Below are 23,626 nucleotides of genomic sequence, written 5' to 3'. Positions count from 1 at the left end.
AAGGTGTGTTTGGTGGGGGGGTATATGGAGTATAGGAATGAGTGGTTATTTTGTAGCCTTTACTCTTCATCTGGATTTGCTTTTATTTAACATTCAGTCTTAAAGTCAGCTCTCAGCAAAATATCAAAATAGTATGAACTTGGCACTGGCTTTCCTGCATGTTGGCTTTAGAAAGCTCTTCATTCCCGAATCAGAGTAGACTGGCAGTGAGGGTAGACAAGGTCTTCTGAGCTCTTAGGGAAGTCTTGAGGTATCTTTGGCCACGGGGATCTCAGTTGCTCTCTAGATTGTCTTTCTCTAAATTCAGCTTTGTTTACATTTACCAGGGAGAGCTGAGACACCTCACGGCCCCCCGCCCCAACTCAGATCCATTGGATTAAACACAAAACGGTTTTGGAGTTCAGAAAGCTCTGTTTTTAAGTGCCTTGGCAGCTGGTCCAGTACCTTTGTGCACATGTGCCAAGTTAGTACAGCCAGCCGCCTCAGTGTTCTTGAGTCTCAAGATCATCTTGGGGTCAAAGAGGGTAGCTGAGTTATCCTCCTATCAAGATCTGTGCCTTTGAAAACCATTGCTATGTATGATGACTGACACACCTGGGGCACGAAAACCTCCGTTTTCCCTTCTCCTGCTGCCTACCCAGCCCTTTTTGACACATTGAAGGAACAGTTCTACTTTTTGCAGGGGGTAATGGCAGGCTTCCTTATAAGTCTGGATCTTGTTTAAAACCTCCGGGGTGTCCAGAAGGTCTCTCTCCTGGGCAGGCAGGTGCTACTCCCTTGGCTTTCAAATGTGTGGTCTCCAGAGGCCTCTAAGGAGAATGACAGGTGCCTAGCCTGGCTCTCCAAGAGTGGAAGTGGCTCAGGCCTACCCCAGGCATAGTGAGGACCCCAGTTCTTGCATAGCCTGTGATTTCCTGCCACAGGCAACTGTAGCCCCTACAAGTAGAGCAACAGAGTTCTCTTCTGAGAATGAGAAAACTATGTGACCAAATTGTGTAGTGGTTTTGGCCACAACAGACAGTTCCACAGGAAGGCCTAATTATTAATTAAAAGTGCCTCCTTTATGTGAAACAGGGTTCTTTCTAAAAATAGGAAGAAGAGCTCTGGCCTGCTGTGAGGTCACTTGGAAATACATTAGAGCTTTTGTGGAAAAGGTGTTATCATTTCAGAAGGCAGCCAGGAATGTCTTTGTTTTTCTGAGATTGCGTAGTTGTGCTAGAGGAATATGCAGTTTCTTGAGGGAATGGGTGGGGTGATAAAGTACAGGGAGAGCTGGTGGTTGTTCTTTGAATATTAAATTGTGTTTTTTTTTCTTCCCTCTGCCTGCTTGCTTTTCCCTTCTTTTCTTGACCCTCTTCTCTTTTCCCCCATCTTCGCTTCCTCTTTCTTACTGCTTCTCCCTGTTCTTTCTCTTCTGCTCATACCTTCTAACTCTCCTCTCCTTCTTCTTCTTCTTTCTTCCCACTGAACCCCTTCCCTTACCTGCCTTTGCCCCCACAGGACACTCTGAGCACTTTCAGGACGCCTTTGAGGGTTCCTCCTGGGACATGGGAGACCTCTCTCTCGCCCTCTACTCTGCCCTCTTCTCTTACTCAGGTTGGGACACCCTTAATTTTGTAACAGAAGAAATCAAAAACCCAGAAAGGTAACGGTCGGATCCCACTCTCACTCCCCAACTTGGCTGGAACTCCTGCTGATATAGTGGGCACACTTGCTCTCTTCCCTCCCCTTTCTCCTTCTCTCATCCCTTCTTCTCCCTGCTCCTCCTTCTCTAGCTCAGAGAGATTAGGGGCTAGGTTGAGGATGAGAGAAGGTGGGAAAGCCTCTTCACCCTTGGGTTTACACTGGAGGATCCGCAAAGTTTTGCTCAAGGAGAGATCCTCCAGTGAGCAGTAGCTGACCCAGCTGGGGCCAAGCTCTGATGCTGACACTGAAGCCTGGGGCGCTGGAAGCTTATTCTGGGCCGTCAGCCTCCCAGCCTGGCCTCCAGTCCCTGGAGGACACTGCTCCTCTTTCCGTGGGACCAATTGGTCCTGTTGTGGCAAGGATCAAATATTGAGCCCCAGCTATCTTCACAGAGAAGGGTCGGTCTGTCTCTCTCTCTGTTTCTCAGCAGAAAGGAGCATGGGATTCATACCCACCCTGACCATGTGGGAAAGAGGAGCCTGCCTCAAAGACTTAGAGCCAGGGAACTATTAAAGAAAAATCCCTGGGTGAACCTTGACTCCAAGGAGAGTTGATTCTAGGTAGTCCTATCTCACTTCTCCTGACAGAAATTTGCCCCTGGCCATTGGGATTTCTATGCCAATTGTGACGCTCATCTATATCCTAACCAACGTGGCCTATTACACAGTGCTGAGCATTTCAGATGTCCTGGACAGTGATGCTGTGGCTGTGGTGAGTCTCCATTTGCTTGTCATCTTATGATACTGAATGGCTCAATCTCTTTCTGAAGCCCCTCCAGCTCTGCAGGGTGAGATGTTGGATCTAGGCCAGAGGGTGGGCTGCTCAGCAGTGACGGTGTTTGTCCTGACATAGCATAGGTACAGGAGGCTTATGAAACCCTGTCCTGTGCTGAGTGACTTCTGTGCTCTGTCCCCAGACATTTGCTGACCAGACATTTGGCTTGTTCAGCTGGACCATTCCCATTGCTGTTGCCCTATCCTGCTTTGGGGGCCTCAACGCATCTATCTTTGCTTCATCAAGGTAATGTGTTCCTGCTTTACCAATAACAGACTGCAGTAGTTAATATTCTGAGACTCTAGGTGAGCCGGTAAGAGCCCTTCTTTTCCTTCTTTCTCTTGGATGTACAGGGTGTGTGTGTGTGTGTGTGTGTGTGTGTGTGTGTACACTTGTTTGCGTGCATATGCTGGCCTTTGTGCAGACATCTGTATGCTTGAAGCTCACAGTTCCATCTGAGGTGATGACAGATTGGTTAGAGGTAGAGGGGAGCAAGGTTATAGCTTGGTGTAGATAAGAATATTAGTGATCACTTGTTGTGGACCAGGTATTGGTACAGGGTGACTCTGCCTCTCACTTCACAGAAATCACTGAAGCTGACAGGTAGGCTCTGTTCTCTCTGTGTAGAGACTTATCTATAAGAGCATTTGTCTTTCCTGTTGTTTCAGAGAAAGGAGCAGTTCTGCTTTTCCAGGCTGACTGTGCTACCTGGTTTCGGGGCCCCAGCACTACCCCCTCTTAGCACTTTGCTTCATCACTTGGCTGTTCTCTTTGGTGGATGTTCAGTAGGAGCCCGCTCTGCACAAGCTTCTCTCATCTCCGCTTAGTGAAGTTACAAAACAGCTTTTCTCATCTCCCTCCTTACTGGACACACTTCTGGAGGGAATGGTCTGCATTTTGACTGTCACTCATTTTTCTAGCCATTATAATTTGACTTATACTACCTAAAAATATTCTTATTAAGTGGACCTATGACCTTCTTCTTAGCCTGCTTTTAGTCCTTATCCTGTTGGACCCCTGAAGCAAGTGATGCTTATGGCCCTCTACTTCTGAAACTATTCCTGTGACTTTGTGACACTCTGATATTTGAGAGGAAGGCTTCTTTCCTGATTTCTCTTTCACTCACCGTATAAATGTTGCTGTCCCTAGGGCTGGGAGTATAGTAGGCATTCAATAAATATTTTCTACATGAACAGGTAAGAGGATGGATTAATAAAAGAAATAATTTTTGTCCAATTTATTCTTCTTACTGGTTTTGACACCACAGTCCATGTACTTGGGGCCTCCCTAGGGTAACCAGAGTAATAGGTCCGAGTCTTGGAAAACAGTGTGGTGTTATCTTCCCTTACTTCAACCTGGTACGGCTAAGGTTGCACTTGATGTGACTTTTTTTTTTTAAAGATTGTATTTACTTATTTGACAGGGAGAGAGACTACAAGTAGGCAGAGAGGCAGGCAGAGAGAGAGATAGGGAAGCTGGCTCCCTTTGAACGGAGAGCCCGATGTGGGGCTCGATCCCAGGACCCTGAGATCACGACCCGAGCCGAAGGCAGAGGCTCAACCCACTGAGCCACCCAGGTGCCCCTGGATGTGACTCTTCATAAGTTACTGCACCCAAAGATGGTGTTTCCCATAGATTTACCCTTATTGATTCCCAAGACATTCCAGCTGGCTCTGTCTATCTTCTTAAAATACTTGCACGATAGGTGCTTTTTAACCTCACTCAGCTCTATTGTGGCATTGACAGGGTGGGAGTGGGGATAGGGGATTCTGAGAGTAAGAGTCTGCACCAGCACGTAAGGGGACTACAGTGATGTAGAGGTAATGCACCATTGTTTGTTAACTTCTCACTTTTTCTTTGTTACCTATGTAGTTATCTCTGGCTTTATACTAGACACTTTTGCTGCGCCCGCACCCGGTCGCCGTCCAGCATCCCCTCTACCGTATTTCTTCTCTGCCCAGTACAGATTATTAACCTGTGTGGGCCAACTCCTACCATCTTGCCCTGTGACCTTTCCAGATGCTCTCATCAACTCCTGTGGTTCCATCTGGGTGGCTCATAAGTATCTCAGTGCCCTCCACTTGTGCTTTGTCTTCAGCTGTGATGCTGTGTGCTGTCAGTTCTCCTTGCTTGGCCTCTTTCGTTTTCCCTTGGTGTTCACCCTCTTCTTCCAGCTCCAACTGTATATGCATGCGCACACACACGTATATACACACGCACACGCAAAGGATCACCAGATTTGATTGAGGTGGTCACATTTGTCTTGTTTTGTCTTCAGCCAGGGTGTCTACCCTCATTCAGGCCTCCTCTCTTATGGGACAGTTATCACAGATAACCTTTTTTTTTTTAGATTTATTTATTTGAGAGGTAGGGGGAGGGGCAGAAGGCTAGAGTTCCAAGGAGACTCTGTGCTGAGCACGAAGTATGACACGGGGCTGGAGCCCCTGACCTTGAGATCATGACCTGAGCCTAGATTAGGAGTTGGGAGGCTTAACTAACTATGCTACCCAGGCACCCCACAGATTACTTTCTTATCTGGCCTCCTCCCTGTCCCCTAGTCTCTCCCTGCTTTAGTTGGCCTCCATGATGCCTCCAGAGTCTCTGTCAAATGCTGTCAAGCCTTTACTTCAGAGCCATAGCAGACTCCCATTGTTTGTTCAGACTCCACAGCATGGCCTCAGCTGCAGGGTGTTCTCAGCTGTTTCCTCACACACCTTAACCTGGGACTGCAGGCATTCTAGTACCAACCTTGAGGAGGTCACCCTCTTTGACTCCTTCACGCCTCTTTTGCCATTGCCTACGCTGTTTTCCACCCATCTGCTTACCTTCTGGCAAACTCCAGTTCTTCCCAGCCCAGATGTGGTCATCTCTTGTGAAGTTTTTTGTTCCCCCAGCTCCCCCCCAGGCTGGTGAATGCTTTATGCTCCATGATGATGCTGTCTACACTGGATGGTAGTTCCTTTCTCTCTTGCTCTATTTCTCAAACAGTAGGGCTCTTTGGGGACAGAGAGGAAGCCTGGGTTGTCCTGGCCTATCCTGTATCAGGAGCTCAGAGAAGATACAGAGCACGGAAGGCTTGCTGCCCCTCAGGTTGTGATCTCGGGGTCCTGGGATCGAGTCCCGCGTCGGGCTCTCTGCTTGGCAGGGAGCCTGCTTCCTCCTCTCTCTCTCTCTCTCTGCTTGCCTCTCTGCCTACTTGTGATCTCTCTCTGTCAAATAAATAAAATCTTAAAAAAAAAAAAAAAAAAAAAGAAATCTGTGAGGTGGTAGAGTGGGGGTACCTCTGACGGAATGGGTTGGGGTGGCAGTGAGTGATGGCAAGGTGAGGCATCCACTGGGTGATGGTGGGGTTCATGGCTGAGGGGGTCAGGGGTGTCCATGGCCAAGAGAGAGGTAGGACATTCTTGGTTAACACTGGAAGTACCCATGGTTGGAGAGGTTGGAGACATCTATGGGTAAAAGTTGAGGGGTGAGGGGCGCCTGGGTGGCTCAGCGGGTTAAAGCCTCTGCATTCGGCTCAGGTCATGATCCCAGGGTCCTGGGATCGAGCCCCGCATCGGGCTCTCTGCTTGGCTGGGAGCCTGCTTCCTCCTCTCTCTCTCTCTGCCTGCCTCTCTGCCTACTTGTGATCTCTATCTGTCAAAAAAATAAATCTTTAAAAAAAAAAAAAAAAAAGTTGAGGGGTGAGGGTGGGGGTTGGGCATGCATACAGTACATGGGATACTCCTCTGAGGGGACTGCCTCCTGTGTTTTTGTGGAGTTCTGAGCCTAGTTTGTTAAGTGAGGAGTGTGGCTACATGGCCTAGTGAAAGGATCATCCTGACACACTTCTTATCCTTCTAGGTTGTTCTTCGTGGGCTCCCGTGAGGGCCACCTCCCAGATGTCCTGTCCATGATCCACATTGAGCGTTTTACACCCATCCCTGCTTTACTGTTCAATGTAAGCTCTGCTGGGGGAATGTGGAGAACTGTGGTACTCTTGCTGACTTTATGAGATGACTGTGAGTAGGAGGTATACTAGCTTCTTTTTTTTTTTTTTAAGAATTTATTTATTTGACAGAGATTACAAGTAGGCAGAGAGGCAGGCAGAGAGAAAGGAGGAAACAAGCTCCCTGCTGAGCAGAGAGCCCGATGCGGGGCTCAATCCCAGGACCCTGGGATCATGACCTGAGCCGAAGGCAGAGGTTTTAACCCACTGAGCCACCCAGGCGCCCCAGTATACTAGCTTCTTAAGGTATTTCCCAAGACACTCGGTGTTTCTAAAAATATAAAACATATGAGAGAAGGCAAATGGTACAAAAGAATATAAAAATAAATTTGTAAAATTTATTTTTGAAAGATTTTATTTATTTGTTTATTTAGAGAGTGTGAGCAGGGGAAGGGTCACTGAGAGAGAGAATCCCAAGCAGACCCTATACTGAGTACAGAGTCCGATATAGAGCTTGATCTCATGTCCCTAAGATCATGACTGAGCCAAAATCAAGAGTTGGATGCTTAACTGATGGAGCCACCCAGGCATCCCTGAATTTTTTTTAACTAGGCTCCATGCCCTACATGGGGCTTGAACTCATTACCCTGATATTAAGAGTCCTGTGTTCCCCTGACTGAGCTAGCTAGGTGCCCCTCCTTTTTTTTTTTTTTTTTTTTTTGTTAATTTTAATTAAATCATTTTTTTAAATTAAAGATTTTACTTAACAGAGAGAGATTTTATTTGACAGAGAGAGAGATCCAAGTAGGCAGAGAGGCAGGCAGAGAGAGAGGGGGAAGCAGGCTCCCCACCCAGCAGAGAGCCCGATGCGGGGCTCAATCCCAGGATCCCTGAGATCATGACCTGAGCCAGAGGCAGAGCTTAACCCACTGAGCCACCCAGGTGCCCCTTTAATTATATCATTTAAAAAAGCCAGGCCCGTTGTATAGCAACTACCCAGGGACTTCTTTTCATATTATAGACTTTATATAGATTTCTTTTTTAAAAGGTTTTATTTTTAAGTAATCTCTACACAAAATGGGGCTTGAACTCACAACCCTGAGATCAAGAGTCACATGCTCCACTGAGGAGATAGCCAGGTGCCCCTACATATCATAGATTTATATATAGTAGATAGTGCTTCATATATGCCAAGTATAATTATATACCTCTTACATAGTTATCATCAGCTCAACCCTTCCTATCAGTGTCAAGTTTCATTATTTAGCTTTGTACTGAATTTCTGAAATGTAAAGAGGGACTGAGGATACTTCATTAGTTTCTTCTTACCCCTGGAATTTTTCTCGCAATTACCCATGTTTGTGTTTGTCCTTATGAACTTTGTTATTTTGTCAAAATAACAAAAATCCTGTCAGTATATTGATTGGAATCACGTTGAATTTATAAATTTAGGGGAGATCTGACATCTTATCTTTTAATCATCTTCTGTCCCTGTTATTCCAATACAGTCTTCTTCTTTCCCCAGAATGGGTCCTTTTTGTTTTAAATCCTTTGTTGGTAATCTGGGTGAAAAGACTAGGTGGGGAAACTCCATATTCTTGAAGATTAAGTAAATCTGACCATGTCACAGGACTGCAATCGCTGATTTCTGTCTTCTAGGACACTCTTGTTCCAGAGGGCAAATTCTGTCATACCTCTCTTATCAGGGGTATAGATCCATTTTGTCAATCTGCATTTCAAAGACCCCAGGACAGTGAGATGGTTCTGGAGGCATTTATTCCGTTTGCATGCCAGGTAGTTGAGACTCGGGAGTCATGGTATCCAGATGGCAATGTGGTTCATATTGAGGTTGGTGCATCAAAGTGAGGAGGACCTCACTCTGCCATCAGAAGGGGAAAGGAGTCTGGCTTGTTTATTAAAGTGCTTGCAAAAAGAAGGGAGGCATTGTGTATAGGAAGAGCCCTCAATAGGAGAGGGAGAGATGCCACTTTGAAGGTTAATACAGAGATTAGACCTATCTGATGCCAAGGGGTCACTGAAACTAACTGGAGGTAACCTGGTAAGCTAAATCAGCAGTGAGCAGCAGGCCTGGTACTGATTGCTGGGTGGTTGGAGTATCCTGGGATGGCCTGGTGGTGACAATGCCCATTCCTCCTTCCATCCCCTCCCCCTCCAGTGTACCATGACACTCATCTACCTCACCGTGGAAGATGTTTTCCTGCTCATCAACTACTTCAGCTTTAGCTATTGGTTCTTTGTGGGCCTGTCTGTTGCTGGACAGCTCTATCTTCGCTGGAAGGAGCCTGAGCGACCCCGGCCTCTCAAGGTCAGTGACTCTGGACAGGTGGTGGGGGGTGGTGGGCCATCTCCCCAAAGTGGCTTCTCTGTACCCTGTTCCCCAGAGCACTTTACCTAATATCTTACCTCCCTCCATTTCAGCTGAGCCTGTTTTTTCCCATCGTGTTCTGCATATGCTCCTTGTTTCTGGTGATTGTGCCGCTGTACAGTGACACCATCAATTCCCTCATTGGCATCGGGATTGCCCTCTCTGGGATTCCTGTCTACTTCGTGGGTGTTTACTTGCCCGAGTCCCAGAGGCCAGTCCTTATTCGGAATGTCCTGGGTGAGCTACTTTGCCCATTACTCATGGTGTGTGTGTGTGTGTGTGTGTGTGTGTGTGTGTACATGCATGCGCACAGATGCATGCAGAGGTGGGAGTGGTGGCTAACAGCTTCCCTTATACTAGTGATATGCTGGAGACTTTGAGACCTGGTTGCTCCACATGACTTCTTCCCTTTGGATCTTGACATGAGCACTTTAATCTAACTTTAGAGTCCTATTTTTGGCTTAAAACACTCCCTTTTTAAAGTGCAATCCATGTGGGAAGATGAGGAGTCATGCATCACTTTCTGGTTGGGCACGGAATGAAGGACAGTGATGCTTGCTGGTGGTAAGAGGCAAAGCCTGGTGCAGTATACCCAGGCGACAGGTGGGAGGGAACCACAGATATGCTTTAATCAACTTTGGGGTGTTCATGTTGAAGTTGTAGCTGTCAGCTTGCTGAATTCTGTTCTCTATCTTCATTTAGCTGCTGTCACCAGAGTCACCCAGCAGCTTTGCTTTTGCGTCCTGACTGAGCTTGATGTAGCGGAAGAGAAAAAAGTTGAGAGGAAAACGGACTAGAAGCCAGATGTGATGTCCCTTGAGGCCTGGAAGCCCAGCCACCAAAGTCCAGATGACAAGACTGCAGGCCTAACCCTCTTGTCCTAAAGGAGTCTGGTGGCCCACATTATATAAGGGGCGCTCAGGGCTGATAGCCTGCTCTGGCAGTCACTCTCATTGGTAAGCTGTGGGAGGAGACTCAGGGTCCAAGGCCAGCCTGAAGGTGGAACTTTACATAGAGGGTGGTGGTGGGGAGGGCTTGGTCAGGGGAATAGTTTAGTTTTATTCCTGGTTGAGTCAGTATAGCTTACCAAACACTTGGGCAACTGCGCTGAGGGAAGAGGGAGTGCTAGGTTAATAGATGTGGCTGGTGGTTCAGAATTTGTTATTTGACGTTTGAATCAAGAGCCTCTACAAAGGGGCTGCTTTATGGGAAGGTTTCCTCTGATCAGGTCCAAACACCTGACTCTAGAGGCCTAAAATGCTACCATTTCTTCCTCTGACTCAAGATCTTTCCCTAGGAAGACAGCTGTATTTCATTATTTATTGACATTATTTAGTCCAGGACACCAGTTCTGGCAGAGCACTGGTGTTCATTCATCTTCAGGATGCAATAAGCTGATTGTGTTTAAAAACTCAAAATACTCCCAACTGAGTCCCTCTGCCCTTAGAGGTGTCTCTTTGTGCTGGTGTGGGTCAACCTCAGACCACAGATTTTTTTTGCTTGGTTTTAGCACAGTCTTTTGTTGAGTCTTAGCTGCAAAGATGAACTTTAAAGATTTTTTTTTTTTTACTTGTGTATTGGTTACATTTTAGTTAGTAGGTCACAGATTATATAAGCACCTGGCTCAAATCAGCAAGGACAAATGAAAAAAATCATGAGTCAGAAGTCTGAAATACTGCTATTTTGAAGGATGATCCCTTATTTTACTTGAGACCTCAGGTCTTTATTCTAGATGATAGAAGGTAAACCTCCGGTTCCTGGTATGACCTATAGGAGGACAAAAACTGTTTTAGAATTCAAGTGGATTACCTGAATTCTCTCAGCCATCAATGGCTTAGAGAACATCTCATGGACTCAAGCCACCAAATAGCTTGTTTCTGTCTATAAGGGCTGGTGTGAGGGACTGCTGTGCAGACCCACGCAAGCCCACCTTGGTGCTAGAAGTGGTCATTGCCCTTTTCCGAAAACCTCACACCAGACTGCATCCTCCTCTTCTGTCCCCGACACTGGGCTTTGTTTACACTCTGAACTGTCTTGGTGTGGATCATCAGGATAGTGCATTCCTGTCCTGTCTGCCTCCCCTTGCTGGAGGTCTGGTGGGCCTGCAGTCTCAGGAAGAGCATGGTACTTGTGTGGACTTCTATTTTCTCCTCGTGGAGATCAGAGAAGTCTTTGGGGGACAAAGCTGCTTCAACCTCAATCTGGCTCCTCAGCAGACTGCAAGATTGGAAGCAACTAATTCTGGTGCTCAGGGTGTGCTTTTAGCATCCAGGTCAGGCCAGAGTAGACTTGGCCTCATGGATGTTCCCTCGTGGGCAGCCACAGTTGCAGTGGACTGTACAGCTGTCCTGTGATGCCTCCAGACACTGTCATCCTGGGTCCAGAGGAACCTGCTGACTTGGCTAACTCCATGCCTGGACATCTTACCCTTTCATTTTAGAACTGGTCACTGGTAAAGACAAGAACTATGAGGCAATCTCCCTTTCTGACCATTCTTTTCTATCAAGTGGCCTCAGTTGCAGCCAGGGGAGTAACCTTGGCCATACTTGTTTAATAAAGACAATTTAGGGGAGCATGAGCACAGCTGCCTTCGGTTTAGGGCATGCATGGATGAGAAAACGCGGGGACATTCCTACTGTCATGGGTTGGGGATTTGCACAGCAAATTCCTTTCTGGCAACAGGGAGTCTTATGCAAAGGCTGACTTGCCTAGAGTACGTGAACATGACTCCTGTCTGAGCCAAGATGGCACCTATCCCAGGGATCCTCTGGAGCTAATCCTTTAAGCAGAGTGGGTTTGTCTTAAGGATCCCTGACCCCGGTTTTAGCTTTCTCCCCTGAAGTAAATGACCAGCTAATCCCAGGAACTTGCTGCCCCCAGTGGCTCCTGGGGGAAGCATGGGCCTCACACCCTAAGTGCCCCAGCACAAGCTTAGTGAGCCATGTCATCCCCCTCTCATTACTGGATGGCAACTGCATTCTCCCCCTCTGTGCTGGATACAGACTTCACCCAGGAACCCTTCTGTGGGAGGGAAGCCAGAGACTCCCTACAGCAGTCAAGCTTCATGGTGGAATTAAATTTCTGCAAGGTCTTTGTTGTTCGTCTCCTTCAATCCTTCTCCTGGTGTGCTAATCCCTTTTGCAGTAGGTACAGTATGAGACTGTCAGCCCTTTAATGTTGGCAAACCTTAATGAGTACATAAACAGCAGTGAGCACATTATAATGGCATGGAGTGGTTTTTTAATCCTTTGTTTCTATGCCTACAGGAGACTGAGATGACTAGTATTACACATATAAATTGCTGCCTGTTGCTTGCAACACTGAATTTTACCTTTGTGGATAGTTAGGATGGTAAATCAACAGTTTGTTGGTTTTCTAGCCACAAAGAGTAGAGCCTGAGTATGTGAACACACAGAATTTAACCACTTAGGATGGTTTAACATTGTGAATAGGAATTAATGTAGGTGAAGACCTACAAAATGAATACATAGTGAAGAATGGGTGGAGGCAGGATGGAAGAATATGAAATCTTTTTTTTTTTTTTATATTTTATTTATTTGACAGAGAGAAATCACAACCAGGCAGAGAGGCAGGCAGAGAGAGAGGAGGAAGCAGGCTCCCCGCAGAGCAGAGAGCCCGATGCGGGGCTCGATCCCAGGACCCTGGGATCATGACCTGAGCCGAAGGCAGAGGCTTTAACCCACTGAGCCACCCAGGCGCCCCAAGAATATGAAATCTTAAAAGGTGTGGGAAGACATGCCCCTGTGTACATGATAGTGAGTCTGTGGCGCATGGTAAGAAAACACATTTTGAATCAAAAGGTTCTGTGTGTTGTTTTCCTAGACATGTGCTGCCCAGTATAGTAACTACTAGCCACGTGTAGCTAGTTAAAATAAAAAATCTGATTCCTCAGGTGAACTTCTCAAGAGCTGAGCCACATGTGGCTAGTGGCTACTACTACACAGTGTACACAGAACATATCCATCTTTGCACAAGGTTCTATGGACAATGTTACATTAGAAGAATAAATGCCAACTCAGAATTAAGATGTTTGTGGTATGCAAAGAAGTAGGGTCAGGTTTTCCTTATAGGGAACCTAAGTTTTGGTAATAGAATTGGTCACTGTTTTTGGTGAGTGCTGTGAATGGCTGACCTTTCTCATTGGAAAGCTAAGTTTAGGATATGTTTACCTTTTCCTCACTTGCCTGAAGTCCTTAGTGTCTCAGGTCAATCCTGAAACCTCTGTCTCACTAACCCCTGCACCCATTTTTGGTGGAGGGTGGAGATGAGAGAGAGTGAGTACAGTGGGAAAACATGTAAAAACATTGAGATCTGGGGCATCTGGGTGGCTCAGTCAGTTAAGCGTCTGCTTTCAGCTTAGGGTCCTGGGATCGAGCCCTGTGTCAGGCTTCCTGCTCAGGGGAAAGCCAGCTTCTCCCTCTCCCTCTGCCCAATCCCACCCCCCATGCTCTCTCAAATAAATAAAATCTTTTTTTTTTTTAATATTTTATTTATTTGACAGAGAGAAATCACAATTAGGCAGAGAGGCAGGCAGAGAGAGAGGAGGAAGCAGGCTCCCTGGAGAGCAGAGAGCCCGATGTGGGGCTCGATCCCAGGACCCCGGGATCATGACCTGAGCCGAAGGCAGAGGCTTTAACCCACTGAGCCACCCAGGCGCCCCTCAAATAAATAAAATCTTAAAAAAACCAAACCAAACCCTGGGGCAAATAATACACTTTGTTAATTTAAAAAAAGACTCAGATTTAAAGGGTTTTTAAGTAGGGGCACCTGGGTAGCTCAGTGGGGTAGGTGGCCAACTCTTGATTTCAGCTCAGGTCATATTTTCGAGGTCCTGGAATCACTCCCCTGCATTCCCCCCTCCCCCCGCCCCTGACGTTGGGCTCTGTGCTTTGGGGGGGCGTCTCTTGAGGATCAATCTCTCCCTCTGCCCCTTCCTCTGGCTTGTGTTGTCTCTCAGATAAATAAATCTTTAAAAAAGGAAAAAAAAGGGTTTCAAGGAATTTTCTTGCTCCTTTAATTTTTTCCCTTTTTAAAAATTTATTTTTTTATAAATATATAATGTATTTTTATCCCCAGGGGTACAGGTCTGTGGATCGCCCGGTTTACACACTTCACAGCACTCACCAGAGCTTGCTCCCTTTAATTTTTACTAAACACAAGAGTATCATATTCATACATCCTGTTCTCCCTGGCATCACTGCCAAAGGAAGACAGCAGTCTCTACAACCATTATCAGAGTCAGGAAGCAGGGCGATGGAGACAGCTAATAACTTAAAACTTCTCAGAGCTCAGGCAGATTCTACTTCCTTCTCTAACAGCCACCACTATCTGTTGGTGCTGCTATAAGGGACCCAATGTAGCCCTTCTAGATTCTATCAAAAGAACCCGGCTTTTTAGTGGAGGCAGTGGCTTGGTGGTATGGGAAAGCTAAAGCTTAGTGCTGAGGAAATAGGAGTTTCTCTTCCACTTATTGGCTTTAGCACAGGAGGAGAACAGGAAAATCCCCAGGCCAGGAAGCTTCACTTTTATGACATTTATTCCCACTAGACTGTAGAGTCATTTTTGATTGAGGTAAAGGGGCCCTACTGTTACTAAAAAAGACACATTCCTTTAGCTCAAGTTTCCACTGACAGGATGGCGCTGCTGGACATGCTTTTTCCTTTTGTGTTAAGTTACAAAACCCAGGGATGTTACTGGGGTGGCTGAAGCTGGAGGTAGAGACCTCAGGGTACATGACTGAACTTCATATATATCACAGGAACATCAGTCTGAATCCAGGTCATGAGGGCCGTCATAGCCAAACTCCTTCTGCACATCCAAAGGGTATTTGCTCCACATCTGTGGTCTGCTGTTGCCTCTTTCCTCTTCACTGAGGCTGTCATATTCATCTGAGCCTAGAATGGTAAAAGGAATGGACTCTGTTTGAGTGTCTAGGTGACCATTATAACTCTTTCCCATCTCAAGAAGGTCTGTTTTTTTGGTCATATTTTGTTGTTGTTCTCCCTTCTAAAATACTTGCTCAGTAAAGAGAATTTAGGGCAGTAAAAAAAAAAAAGGCAATCCTGTTTCTACCACCTAAACCAAATCCCTTAACAACACTGGAGTAGTTTTTCATTTCTCCCTAGGTATAGGATTTCTTTTTGTTACTATCGTTGTAGTCATATTGTAAACACAATTTCACAATTGTCCCTATCCTTTTAACATATCACAGGTACTTCCCCAGTAGAATAGTCATAGTTTAATTAATTGTCCCTCTATTAACAGACACCAAGGAATGTTTTTTTTTGTTTTTTTTTAAAGATTTTATTTTATTTATTTGACAGATAGAGATCACAAGTAGGGAGAGAGGCAGGCAGAGAGAGAGAGAGGAGGAAGCAGGCTCCCTGCCAAGCAGAGAGCCCGATGCGGGGCTCGATCCCAGGACCCTGGGATCATGACCTGAGCGAAAGGCAGAGGCTTTAACCCACTGAGCCACCCAGGCGCCCCCCAAGGAATGTTTTTGTTGGCACAAAGAACATAATCCCTGAAGGAACTGTATCATCAGAATTATCTTTCCTTCCTCTTTCCCCCAGGTACCATGTCTCTGTGGCATCTTTTTCAAAACGTAAACACAGCAACTTCTTGAGAAGTTAGATAACTGATTTGTCAAAATCCTAGCCCTACTCTGACTGGCAAACCAGTCCTGGTTTCAGTCCTGACTGAAGCAGGAGTAGAGACACTGAACTGAGATGTTTCCCTTAATTCCAATCACTGAAGTTAGTGCAATATTCTATTGTTTTTCTGGAGAGAGGATGAGGGGAAGTGACTTCCCCAAGATGTACAGACATGCAATGACAGACTAAGGATTTGAACCTAGGCCTGACTGACATTAAAACCCCAGCAGGTCCTTTGGAAACACTAGTTCTTGGGGCTCCTATAGCTCCAATAGCTTGTGGTTGAGCTGTTGGGAGTTCAACAGCAGAGAAGGAAAGCCAGGTAAGTTGTACAGTTAAGATGTTAACTATGCGGGGCACCTGGGTGGCTCAGTGCATTGAAGCCTCTGCCTTCGGCTCAGGTCATGATCTCAGGGTCCTGGGATTGAGCCCCGCATTGGGTTCTCTGCTCAGTAGGGAGCCTGCTTCCCTTCCTCTCTCTCTGCCTGTCTCTCTGCCTACTTGTGATCTCTGTCTGTCAAATAAATAAATAAATAAAATTTAAAACAACAACAACAAAAAAAAGATGCTAACTATGCTCACACCTCAGTCTTGGATCCCACCGGTCCCTTCCCGTCCAAGGCTGCCATCCCCGTACCTCTGGACTCATCTCCGTCTGTGTTCTCTTCCTCTGGATACTCATTGCGCCAGTTATTCTCACTGTTCTCATCATCATCATCTTCATAAATATCTTCTGGTTCCTGGTCATCATTCACCTGCACATCTCAACACAAACCTGAGTATAAGTCAAAACTTCTAAGGTTGTGCTATGGGGGAGGCTATTAGCAGACCAACTCGGAAAAATCACTTAAGAGCACTGTCTGGGAAAGAGGCAGCCTAGTAGCTGGTCTCAGTCTGCTGCACAAGAGGCTGTAGTAACCTTGGGCTACAAGGTAGAGATGGCAGGCCTACTCGCCCTTCAGAGTCTAGCTCCAGCCATCACACTCCTAGCAGGATAGGATGACCACAAGAGGCGTATACACCACGGTGGGGAGGAGAGACAGCTCTGAGTAGGCGTTGGCAGTGATCTCTGAGTGGACAGTTGGGTGGGAGAGAGATCATATGGATTATGGCTGATGCCCAAAATCAAAACCAAAACCCAAGTGTGAGGCGGGCAGGAAGAGGGGCTATGCAATGGTCCAAGGTGGGTGCCTGACTGTGAGGCTATGGTTGCAATGCAGGTATGGGATAAGGTGCCTTGCCTCATTTTAGAATTTGTTTTAATAATGATGTCAAGGGGTGCTTGGCCGGCTCAGTCATTAGAGCTACAACTCTTGATCTCAGGACTGTGAGTTCAAATCCCATATTGGGTATAGAGATTGGTTTAAAAAAAAAAAAGATGTCAGGATGTTAGTTTTCTTTTTTCTTTTTTTTTTTTTTTATTTTATTTATTTGACAGAGAGAAATCACAAGTAGGCAGAGAGGCAGGCAGGGAGAGAGGAGGAAGCAGGCTCCCTGCGGAGCAGAGAGCCCGATGCGGGGCTCGATCCCAGGACCCCGGGATCATGACCTGAGCCAAAGGCAGAGGCTCAATCCACTGAGCCACCCAGGCGCCCCAGGATGTTAGTTTTCTTAATCCAAGATTTCCTCCATTTTAAGATCCAGTTTATTTATTATTTTTTAAAGATTTTATTTACTTAACAGAGACATCACAAGTAGGCAGAGAGCCAGACACAGGGAGAGGGGGGAAGCAGGCTCCCCGCTGAGCAGAGAGCCCGATGTGGGGCTCGATCCCAGGACCCTGAGATCATGACCTGAGCCAAAGGCAGAGGCTTAACCCACTGAGCCACCCAGGCGCCCCTAAGATCCAGTTTAAAAAAAAAGTTTTTATTCCCATTCATGTTAAGAATTTCTGGTTTATTCTGTCTTTATTATAAGCCCCTATATGGGAAACATGTTTTCCCCTGAAGTGGATGTTATAAATGTTAAAAGTGATGTTGCAAACCTTATAAAAGATCTACTAAGAGCAAAAATTATCAGTGTAGACTGTCATTCTCAAAATTCCCTGCACTAAATCCAGGTTCCTAAAGGCATTCAGAATAAATTTTTCCATTTAAACAAGGACAAGAGTTAAGAGATAACGTGGAACACAGGAATACAGGTAATGTGGAACACAAGCAAAGCACCCAGACCAGAGAACTGCTTAGGCTACTTCATGCCCCTCATCCTCATGGGCCCCCTTACCAGCTCCCACTCCTGGGAATAGGGCTGCACAGAGAGGATGTTCTCAATCCATCCTGGAGTGGCTGTCTCCAGGTAGTAAATATCATACACATAGTCATCTTTCTGTTCCTCCTGGTGCCCGATTCTTGGTCCATCCTCAGACAGAGTCAACCGTTCACGGATCAACTGTACGGAATTGCAGAGGATCACATCTGGGTCAGATGTCTGTAAAGAAATCAAGATATGATACATACATGATCTAAAACATGGATGTTCCAAAAGGAGGAATCTAAGGTTTGAGTGAAGGAAGTCTCTCTACAGTTGTCTATGTTAGATTCAAGACTCTTAACCCTATGTCCTACTAATCTATTAGCTATGAAATTTAAAAATGAGCTATTTCTAAAATAATTGTTTAGTTTTTCTTTGGGAGACTTAAAAGGTAGTCTTCTGCTCTTTTGTGCTTGACCAACATAAGAGAGCATACAGAAAGACTGGCCTGAGAAGATTTCCCCATAGGGATGTGCAGGCCCACAGGAGCACCTCTATGGTTATTCTGCAAATGCCTCTGCATTTTGTGTGACCTCCTATAGGGGTCTAAAGGTGATTCCTGAGCTCTGATGACTACTACCACCTGGGTTGCCCACGATGATGCCTATACCTGGGGGTAAGATGACTAGATAAAGTAAAATGAACTTTTTTCACTTTTTTAAAATAAAATAGTACTTTATTTGCTTAAAATTTAAATGGCATCAAATTAATGAGAAATTTACTGGGTGATGGATATTGGGGAGGGTATGTGTTGTAATGAGCACTGGGTATTATATAAGACTGATGAATCACAGACTTGTATCCCTGAAACAAATAATACATTAAATGTTAATTAAATTTAAATTTAAAAAATAAAAAAAATTAATGAGAACTGTAACGTGGTAAATAAATGCTGTCACTGGGGCGCCTGGGTGGCTCAGATGATTAAGCATCTGCTTTCGGCTCAGGTCATGATCCCAGGGGTCCTGGGATTGAGTCCCGCATTGGGCTCCCTGCTCAGTGGGGAGCCTGCATCCCCCTCTCTCTCTGTCTGTGGTTTCCACTGCTTATGCGTGCTCTCTCTCTGTGTCAAATAAATAAAATCTTTAAAAAAAATTAATGAGAACTATAACATGGTAAATAAATGCTGTCACTGGGGCGCCTGGGTGACTCAGTCATTGGGTGTCTGCCTGTGGCTCCGGTCTTGATCCCAGGGTCCAGGGATAGAGCCCTGCATCAGGTTCCCTGCTCAGCAGGGAATCTACTCCTCGCTCTCCCACTCCCCTGCTTGTGTTCCCTCTCGCTCGCTGTATCTCTGTCAAATAAATGGGTATAGGGGCGCCTGGGTGGCTCAGTGGATTAAGCCGCTGCCTTCGGCTCAGGTCATGATCTCAGGGTCCTGGGATCGAGCCCCGCATCGGGCTCTCTGCTCTGCAGGGAGCCTGGTTCCTCCTCTCTCTCTCTCTGCCTGCCTCTCTACCTACTTGTGATCTCTCTCTCTCTGTCAAATAAATAAATAAAATCTTTAAAAAAAAAATAAATAAAAAAAAATGGGTATAATCTTTAAAATGCTGTCACTATTTTAAAATTTCTTTAGATGTTTGGATGCCTTTGGAATCCAAACAATAAAAATAAATTTAAGTAGTTTTAAAAGAGGCCCCAAGCTATTTTTAGGATTTCTGATACGTAAAGCCATGCTGTTTTCCAGAAGCTTCGCATCAATTTTAAGCACTATAGTTGTGTTACCATTTTAATCATGGCCTTGCCAGAGTGCTATCAACAACCTTTCCCCTGATAGTCTAGTAGGCATAAAACCCCAAATCTGCTTTCAGCTTCAATCCATTTAAAAAAAATATTTATTGAGAGCAAACATTTTTTAAAAATCTGCAATTGGGGCGCCTGGGTGGCTCAGTGGATTAAGCCGCTGCCTTCGGCTCAGGTCATGATCTCAGGGTCCTGGGATCGAGCCCTGCATCGGGCTCTCTGCTCGGCAGGGAGCCTGCTTCCTCCTCTCTCTCTCTGCCTGCCTCTCTGCCTACTTGTGATCTCTCTCTCTGTCAAATAAATAAATAAAATCTTTAAAAAAAAAAATCTGCAATTAAGTCTACAGTTGTTTCTGAATAGCTGTTTAAAAGACAATCCTGAAAAAAAAAAAATACAAGAACTTAGTCTGGCTTCATAAAGAATTCACAAGCAAAGTTGGCTACTATGTCCTATCACACTGAATTTTAAAAGCATCTGACCTTATAGATCATCTATACAATATAAGAAGTGTTAAGTATTCTTTATTTAATATTATACATAAACCACACTAAAATACCTTTCATTAGGCAAAAGGCAACATTTTATTTTATTTTAAAGATTTATTTTGACAGAGAGAGAAAGAGAGAGAGAGATCACAAGTAGGCAGAGGGGCACGCAGAGAGAAGGGGGGAAGCAGTTTCCCCGCTGAGCAGAGAGCAGAGTTACCAAGAGAAGGCAAATCTTAGGTTGAGAATTTTCTATCTCTATAGTCCTATTACATGTACTAGAGTTTGTTTCTTGGAAGTGAGGTACAAAACAAATTTAGTAAGTGTAAAATGGAAAGAACACTGGATTAAATGTGAGAAGACTTGCATTCTATACTTCAATCTGCCTCAAACTTGATTCGCTACCCAAGACTAGTCCTTTAACCTCCCTTTGATGAATTTTTCCATCTGTTCTATCTGTACCTTGCTCAAAAACCTCCAGTAATTCCCCCATCTCAGGGTGTAAGGCAGTATGTCCTTAAAAGTACTTTCAAGATCTAGCAGGAATCGTCTCCCCATTTCCTTATTATTCTTTGGTTCACTGGGCTCCGGGCAGTGATCTTGAAAACACCAAACTGCCTTTCTTTCCAATATTCACAGTGCTTTGCCATTCGCTTCCTCCAAGTTCTCACTCTAATGTCATTTTCTGAGACCTTCTCTGAAATGGAATCTCTTTCCCTGCCACTCCCCACCTCTGTAAAGCCCCTATCACCATCTGACACTGAATTTAACTTTTTTACTGTCTCCTCTACCTGATAAGTCCTCAAAGCTATATCCACAGAACCTAAGAACAATGCCTGGAACATAGTGGCTACTCAGTAAATATTTGCTGAACGAATAACCTAACCTGCAAAACGAGGTTACCACGGCTGACATATCATCCATCAATAAGGCGAAGCCGTCTGCCTCCTCTTAACTGTGGGCTGACTTAACGCCCAGACTCCTGGCACTATCTGTCCGGAGTAGCCCAGCGTTGCCCTCTGGGCGGATACTCACTTTGGGAGAGCCTGAGGTTGCAGCCGCCTCTGGGTCTCCTTCCTCGTGGACCAGGTCGACCAGCTGGAAACCTGCGTTCTCGGAGGCTTCTGCGTTTCCCGGTGTGTCTTCGGACTCTAGGCCACCCGAGGGAATCCCGGAGGATCGGCGGCTAGAGATCACCCTGTAGCGGCCCTCCTGCCGCACCTCCTGAGCCGAAGCGCGGAGGTCGCGGCGGATACGCTGCTGGCTGCCCCGGGAAGGGCGCAGGGCGGCTCGAACAAGCGCGTGGACTGGCTCCTCCTGGAAGGTGGTAGGGGAGGGAAGCCGGCGTAAGCAGGAGGTTCGTCAAAGGGTCAGGGATACAATTTCGTCCCAGCAGCGCCCTACGATCCCCTTCAAACACCGGCTCCATCCCGCCCAATACCTGGGAGCGCACGGTGGCCACCAATTGAAAGACATTATTCTCGGGCCCTCTCTCCACATCCGCGGAGGGTGTCTTTTGGGTCTCCGACTCAACGGCGCCGCTCCGGAGGCGTTTACAAGAGAGGACTAGGGCTTCAGCAGGCTCTGCACTGCGCTTCCGCTTCACGCGAAGTACTGCAGCCCTGCCGGCCTCCATAGCGGCTGTCGCGGAGCACTGTGGGAACGCGTGGGGTGAGACGGGAGAGCCTTCAAGTTCCGCTTCCGGGCCTCGCACCCGGCACGCACAGCGAGCACGGCGAGGTCCCGCCCTTTTTCGCCAGCCGCTGGCAGGTGGAGGTGGCGGCGGAAGTGGACGGAACGGTTACCGCGGCGGGTGAGGCCCTGGGCGGGTTGGGAAGGTGGGGTAGCAATAGAGTCCTGGGTGCAGCCGTCATCTGTTGTCAGCCCGAAGGTTCGGGCAGACGGTCCTGGCGTGGGCGTATTGGGCCGCCGGAGTATGTGTCTTCCGAATTCTCGAGGACCTTTCTATGGTACGTATGGGACGGCTTAGAGCCCCTGGGCTGGCGAGAGAATATGGTTTTGTCGGGTGGCCTCCACGGAGACCTAGATTATAGTACTTGGTGCCACCTCTCAGCGACAGAGACTCGAACCACAACATACGGAGCCCCAGCTGTCGCACTCGTAGCTGGGCCACGTTTCTCTCTTTCAGGGAGCTGTTAATGGGCTCGATTTTCTCAGTCACTTTATCGAGTTGTCCATTTACCGGTCCATTCACCACATGCTAGCCAGAGCGGCCCTGTAAAAACGTACATCTGACGTGGATATTTTTGTGCTTAAAACTTTTGAGTGGCGCGTGGTGCATGTAGAACAAAATCCAGACACCTTTCCGAAGCCGGTGTGGCCCAGTGTGATTTGCAGAAGCCCACTGGTACTCTGTTTTACTTAAGCTCAAAGTGCTTCAGTCACCCAAGCTTTTGTCAGTTTTTGCTTATGTTCTTAGTTCTTTATTCCCATAGGGAAATAGGGGTAGGGGAAAAGTAGGGGTGAAGTTTCCAGAGGCAGAAGCACTACTCTTCCATCACTCTTAACTTATCTTGCATGTTTCAACTTAAATGTCACCTTCCTCAGTCTTTCCATAGCCTTGTTATTCTTTTTTAATAACATCCTGCAAATTTCCTTTCTTGCACCCACACAGTCTGTGGTTGTTTATACTGTCTCTCCCTCATTAAAATCTAATCTCTAGGAGAACAAAGGTCTCCTTTTTTTTTTTTTGGTTATGGGAGTCCTCCAGTCCCTAATGCGGTGTTTGGCATTATGTAAATTTTACTAAATTTTGAATGAATGAACCAAATATCTGCTCTGAAATCTGACTGGTAACTCACTCAGGGCTTGGCAGGGTGGTTTTCATTCTCTCCTTAACCATCATATGAGTTCACAGGTTTTGGAGAAGGGGGGTCGCTGTCAAAATATCTCTTGAATCTGGAGTTTGGCTCCTTTTGGGAGAAAGACAAGTTGTGATAATAAATGAGGGGATTTCTCTGTAGAAGATGTGTGGTTCTCACCCAGAGAGGTTACAGGACATGGTTCCCATCTGCAAGCATTTATTTACATTTATATAAAACCACTAACTTCTCTCAGTATTGAAAAAAAAAACTGTAGGCCTTGAGGCTTTACAGTATTCCAAGGAATACTACACTGTTAATCTTTAAGTGACTTCAGAATTGATCCCATGTGGCCCAAAGGATAAGGGTTTCAGGACTCTCTACAGTACATACCCCACTGACATGTTTGACTCCTTGTTCAGTTTTACCTCAGCTAAACTGGTTTATTCACTGTGCTTGACGGCCTGAGTCTTTCTAATCTGGTGAAGTGCCCTCTCCCTCCCATGTCTGCCTGAATCCTAGCCATCTTTTCAGTCTTCCCTGAGCATTCAGCCAGATGTGACCATTTCTTTCTACTGTAGCATTTTTGGGACAGTTTCTAAAGTACATTATGGATTCTGATAGTTGTACTTTTCTTTTTTTTTTAATTAGCATAGGAGATGTTCACAGCTGATTCCAGCAAAGCTTTTTATTTTTATTTTTTTAAATTTTTTGAGGGCACCTGGGTGACTCAGTGGGTTAAAGCCTCTGCCTTCGGCTCAGGTCATGATCCCAGGGTCCTGGGATCGAGCCCCGCATGATCCCAGGGTCCTGGGATCGAGCCCCGCATCGGGCTCTCTGCTCAGCAGGGAGCCTGCTTCCCTTCCTCTCTCTCTGCC

At 46.2% G+C, this 23,626-nt stretch overlaps 3 protein-coding genes across 8 annotated transcripts in view; 2 read left to right on the top strand and 1 right to left on the bottom strand.

The window, feature by feature from the left end:
- SLC7A6 (solute carrier family 7 member 6) overlaps positions 1-9,676 on the top strand; it is a 33,704-nt gene extending 24,028 nt beyond the window's left edge. For all 4 annotated transcript variants that reach the window (XM_045988965.1, XM_045988967.1, XM_045988964.1 and 1 more), the window contains 7 exons: positions 1,501-1,645; positions 2,274-2,397; positions 2,603-2,706; positions 6,304-6,400; positions 8,565-8,714; positions 8,828-9,011; positions 9,477-9,676. In XM_045988965.1, coding sequence (XP_045844921.1) covers positions 1,501-1,645; positions 2,274-2,397; positions 2,603-2,706; positions 6,304-6,400; positions 8,565-8,714; positions 8,828-9,011; positions 9,477-9,571 — 899 coding nt within the window. In that variant the 3' untranslated portion in view covers positions 9,572-9,676. The remainder of the gene's footprint in view (positions 1-1,500; positions 1,646-2,273; positions 2,398-2,602; positions 2,707-6,303; positions 6,401-8,564; positions 8,715-8,827; positions 9,012-9,476) is intronic.
- A 4,120-nt stretch (positions 9,677-13,796) lies between these two features.
- SLC7A6OS (solute carrier family 7 member 6 opposite strand) lies at positions 13,797-21,573 on the bottom strand. Its single transcript, XM_045986687.1, has 5 exons — positions 21,368-21,573; positions 20,962-21,243; positions 17,672-17,875; positions 16,086-16,203; positions 13,797-14,689 (listed from the first exon to the last, which is right to left on the bottom strand). Exons 1-5 carry the CDS (start codon positions 21,560-21,562, stop codon positions 14,559-14,561), a joined length of 930 nt encoding a protein of 309 aa, XP_045842643.1. The 5' UTR covers positions 21,563-21,573; the 3' UTR covers positions 13,797-14,558.
- Positions 21,574-21,621: 48 nt separating this feature from the next.
- The window catches only part of PRMT7 (protein arginine methyltransferase 7), a 53,784-nt gene continuing 51,779 nt past the window's right edge, over positions 21,622-23,626 (top strand). For 2 of the 3 annotated variants that reach the window (XM_045988139.1, XM_045988138.1), the window contains exon 1: positions 21,746-21,896. The gene's annotated coding sequence lies outside the window, so the exon portion shown is untranslated. The other variant, XM_045988140.1, reaches the window with a different exon arrangement.

The sequence above is a fragment of the Meles meles genome, chromosome 19, assembly GCF_922984935.1.
Source record: "Meles meles chromosome 19, mMelMel3.1 paternal haplotype, whole genome shotgun sequence".
NCBI classification, from domain to species: Eukaryota; Metazoa; Chordata; class Mammalia; order Carnivora; family Mustelidae; genus Meles; species Meles meles.
This window is presented reverse-complemented; position numbering and strand designations above follow the sequence as displayed.

Excerpts from the sequence above, each read along its gene's own strand:
- SLC7A6OS (XM_045986687.1), bottom strand. The coding sequence starts at position 21,562 with ATGGAGGCCGGCAGGGCTGCAGTACTTCGCGTGAAGCGGAAGCGCAGT. Across the intron at positions 17,876-20,961 it reads CAACCTCAGGCTCTCCCAAA|ACATCTGACCCAGATGTGAT; the intron begins GTGAGTATCCGC and ends ATTTCTTTACAG. Across the intron at positions 14,690-16,085 it reads AGACGGAGATGAGTCCAGAG|GCTCAGATGAATATGACAGC; the intron begins GTACGGGGATGG and ends TTACCATTCTAG.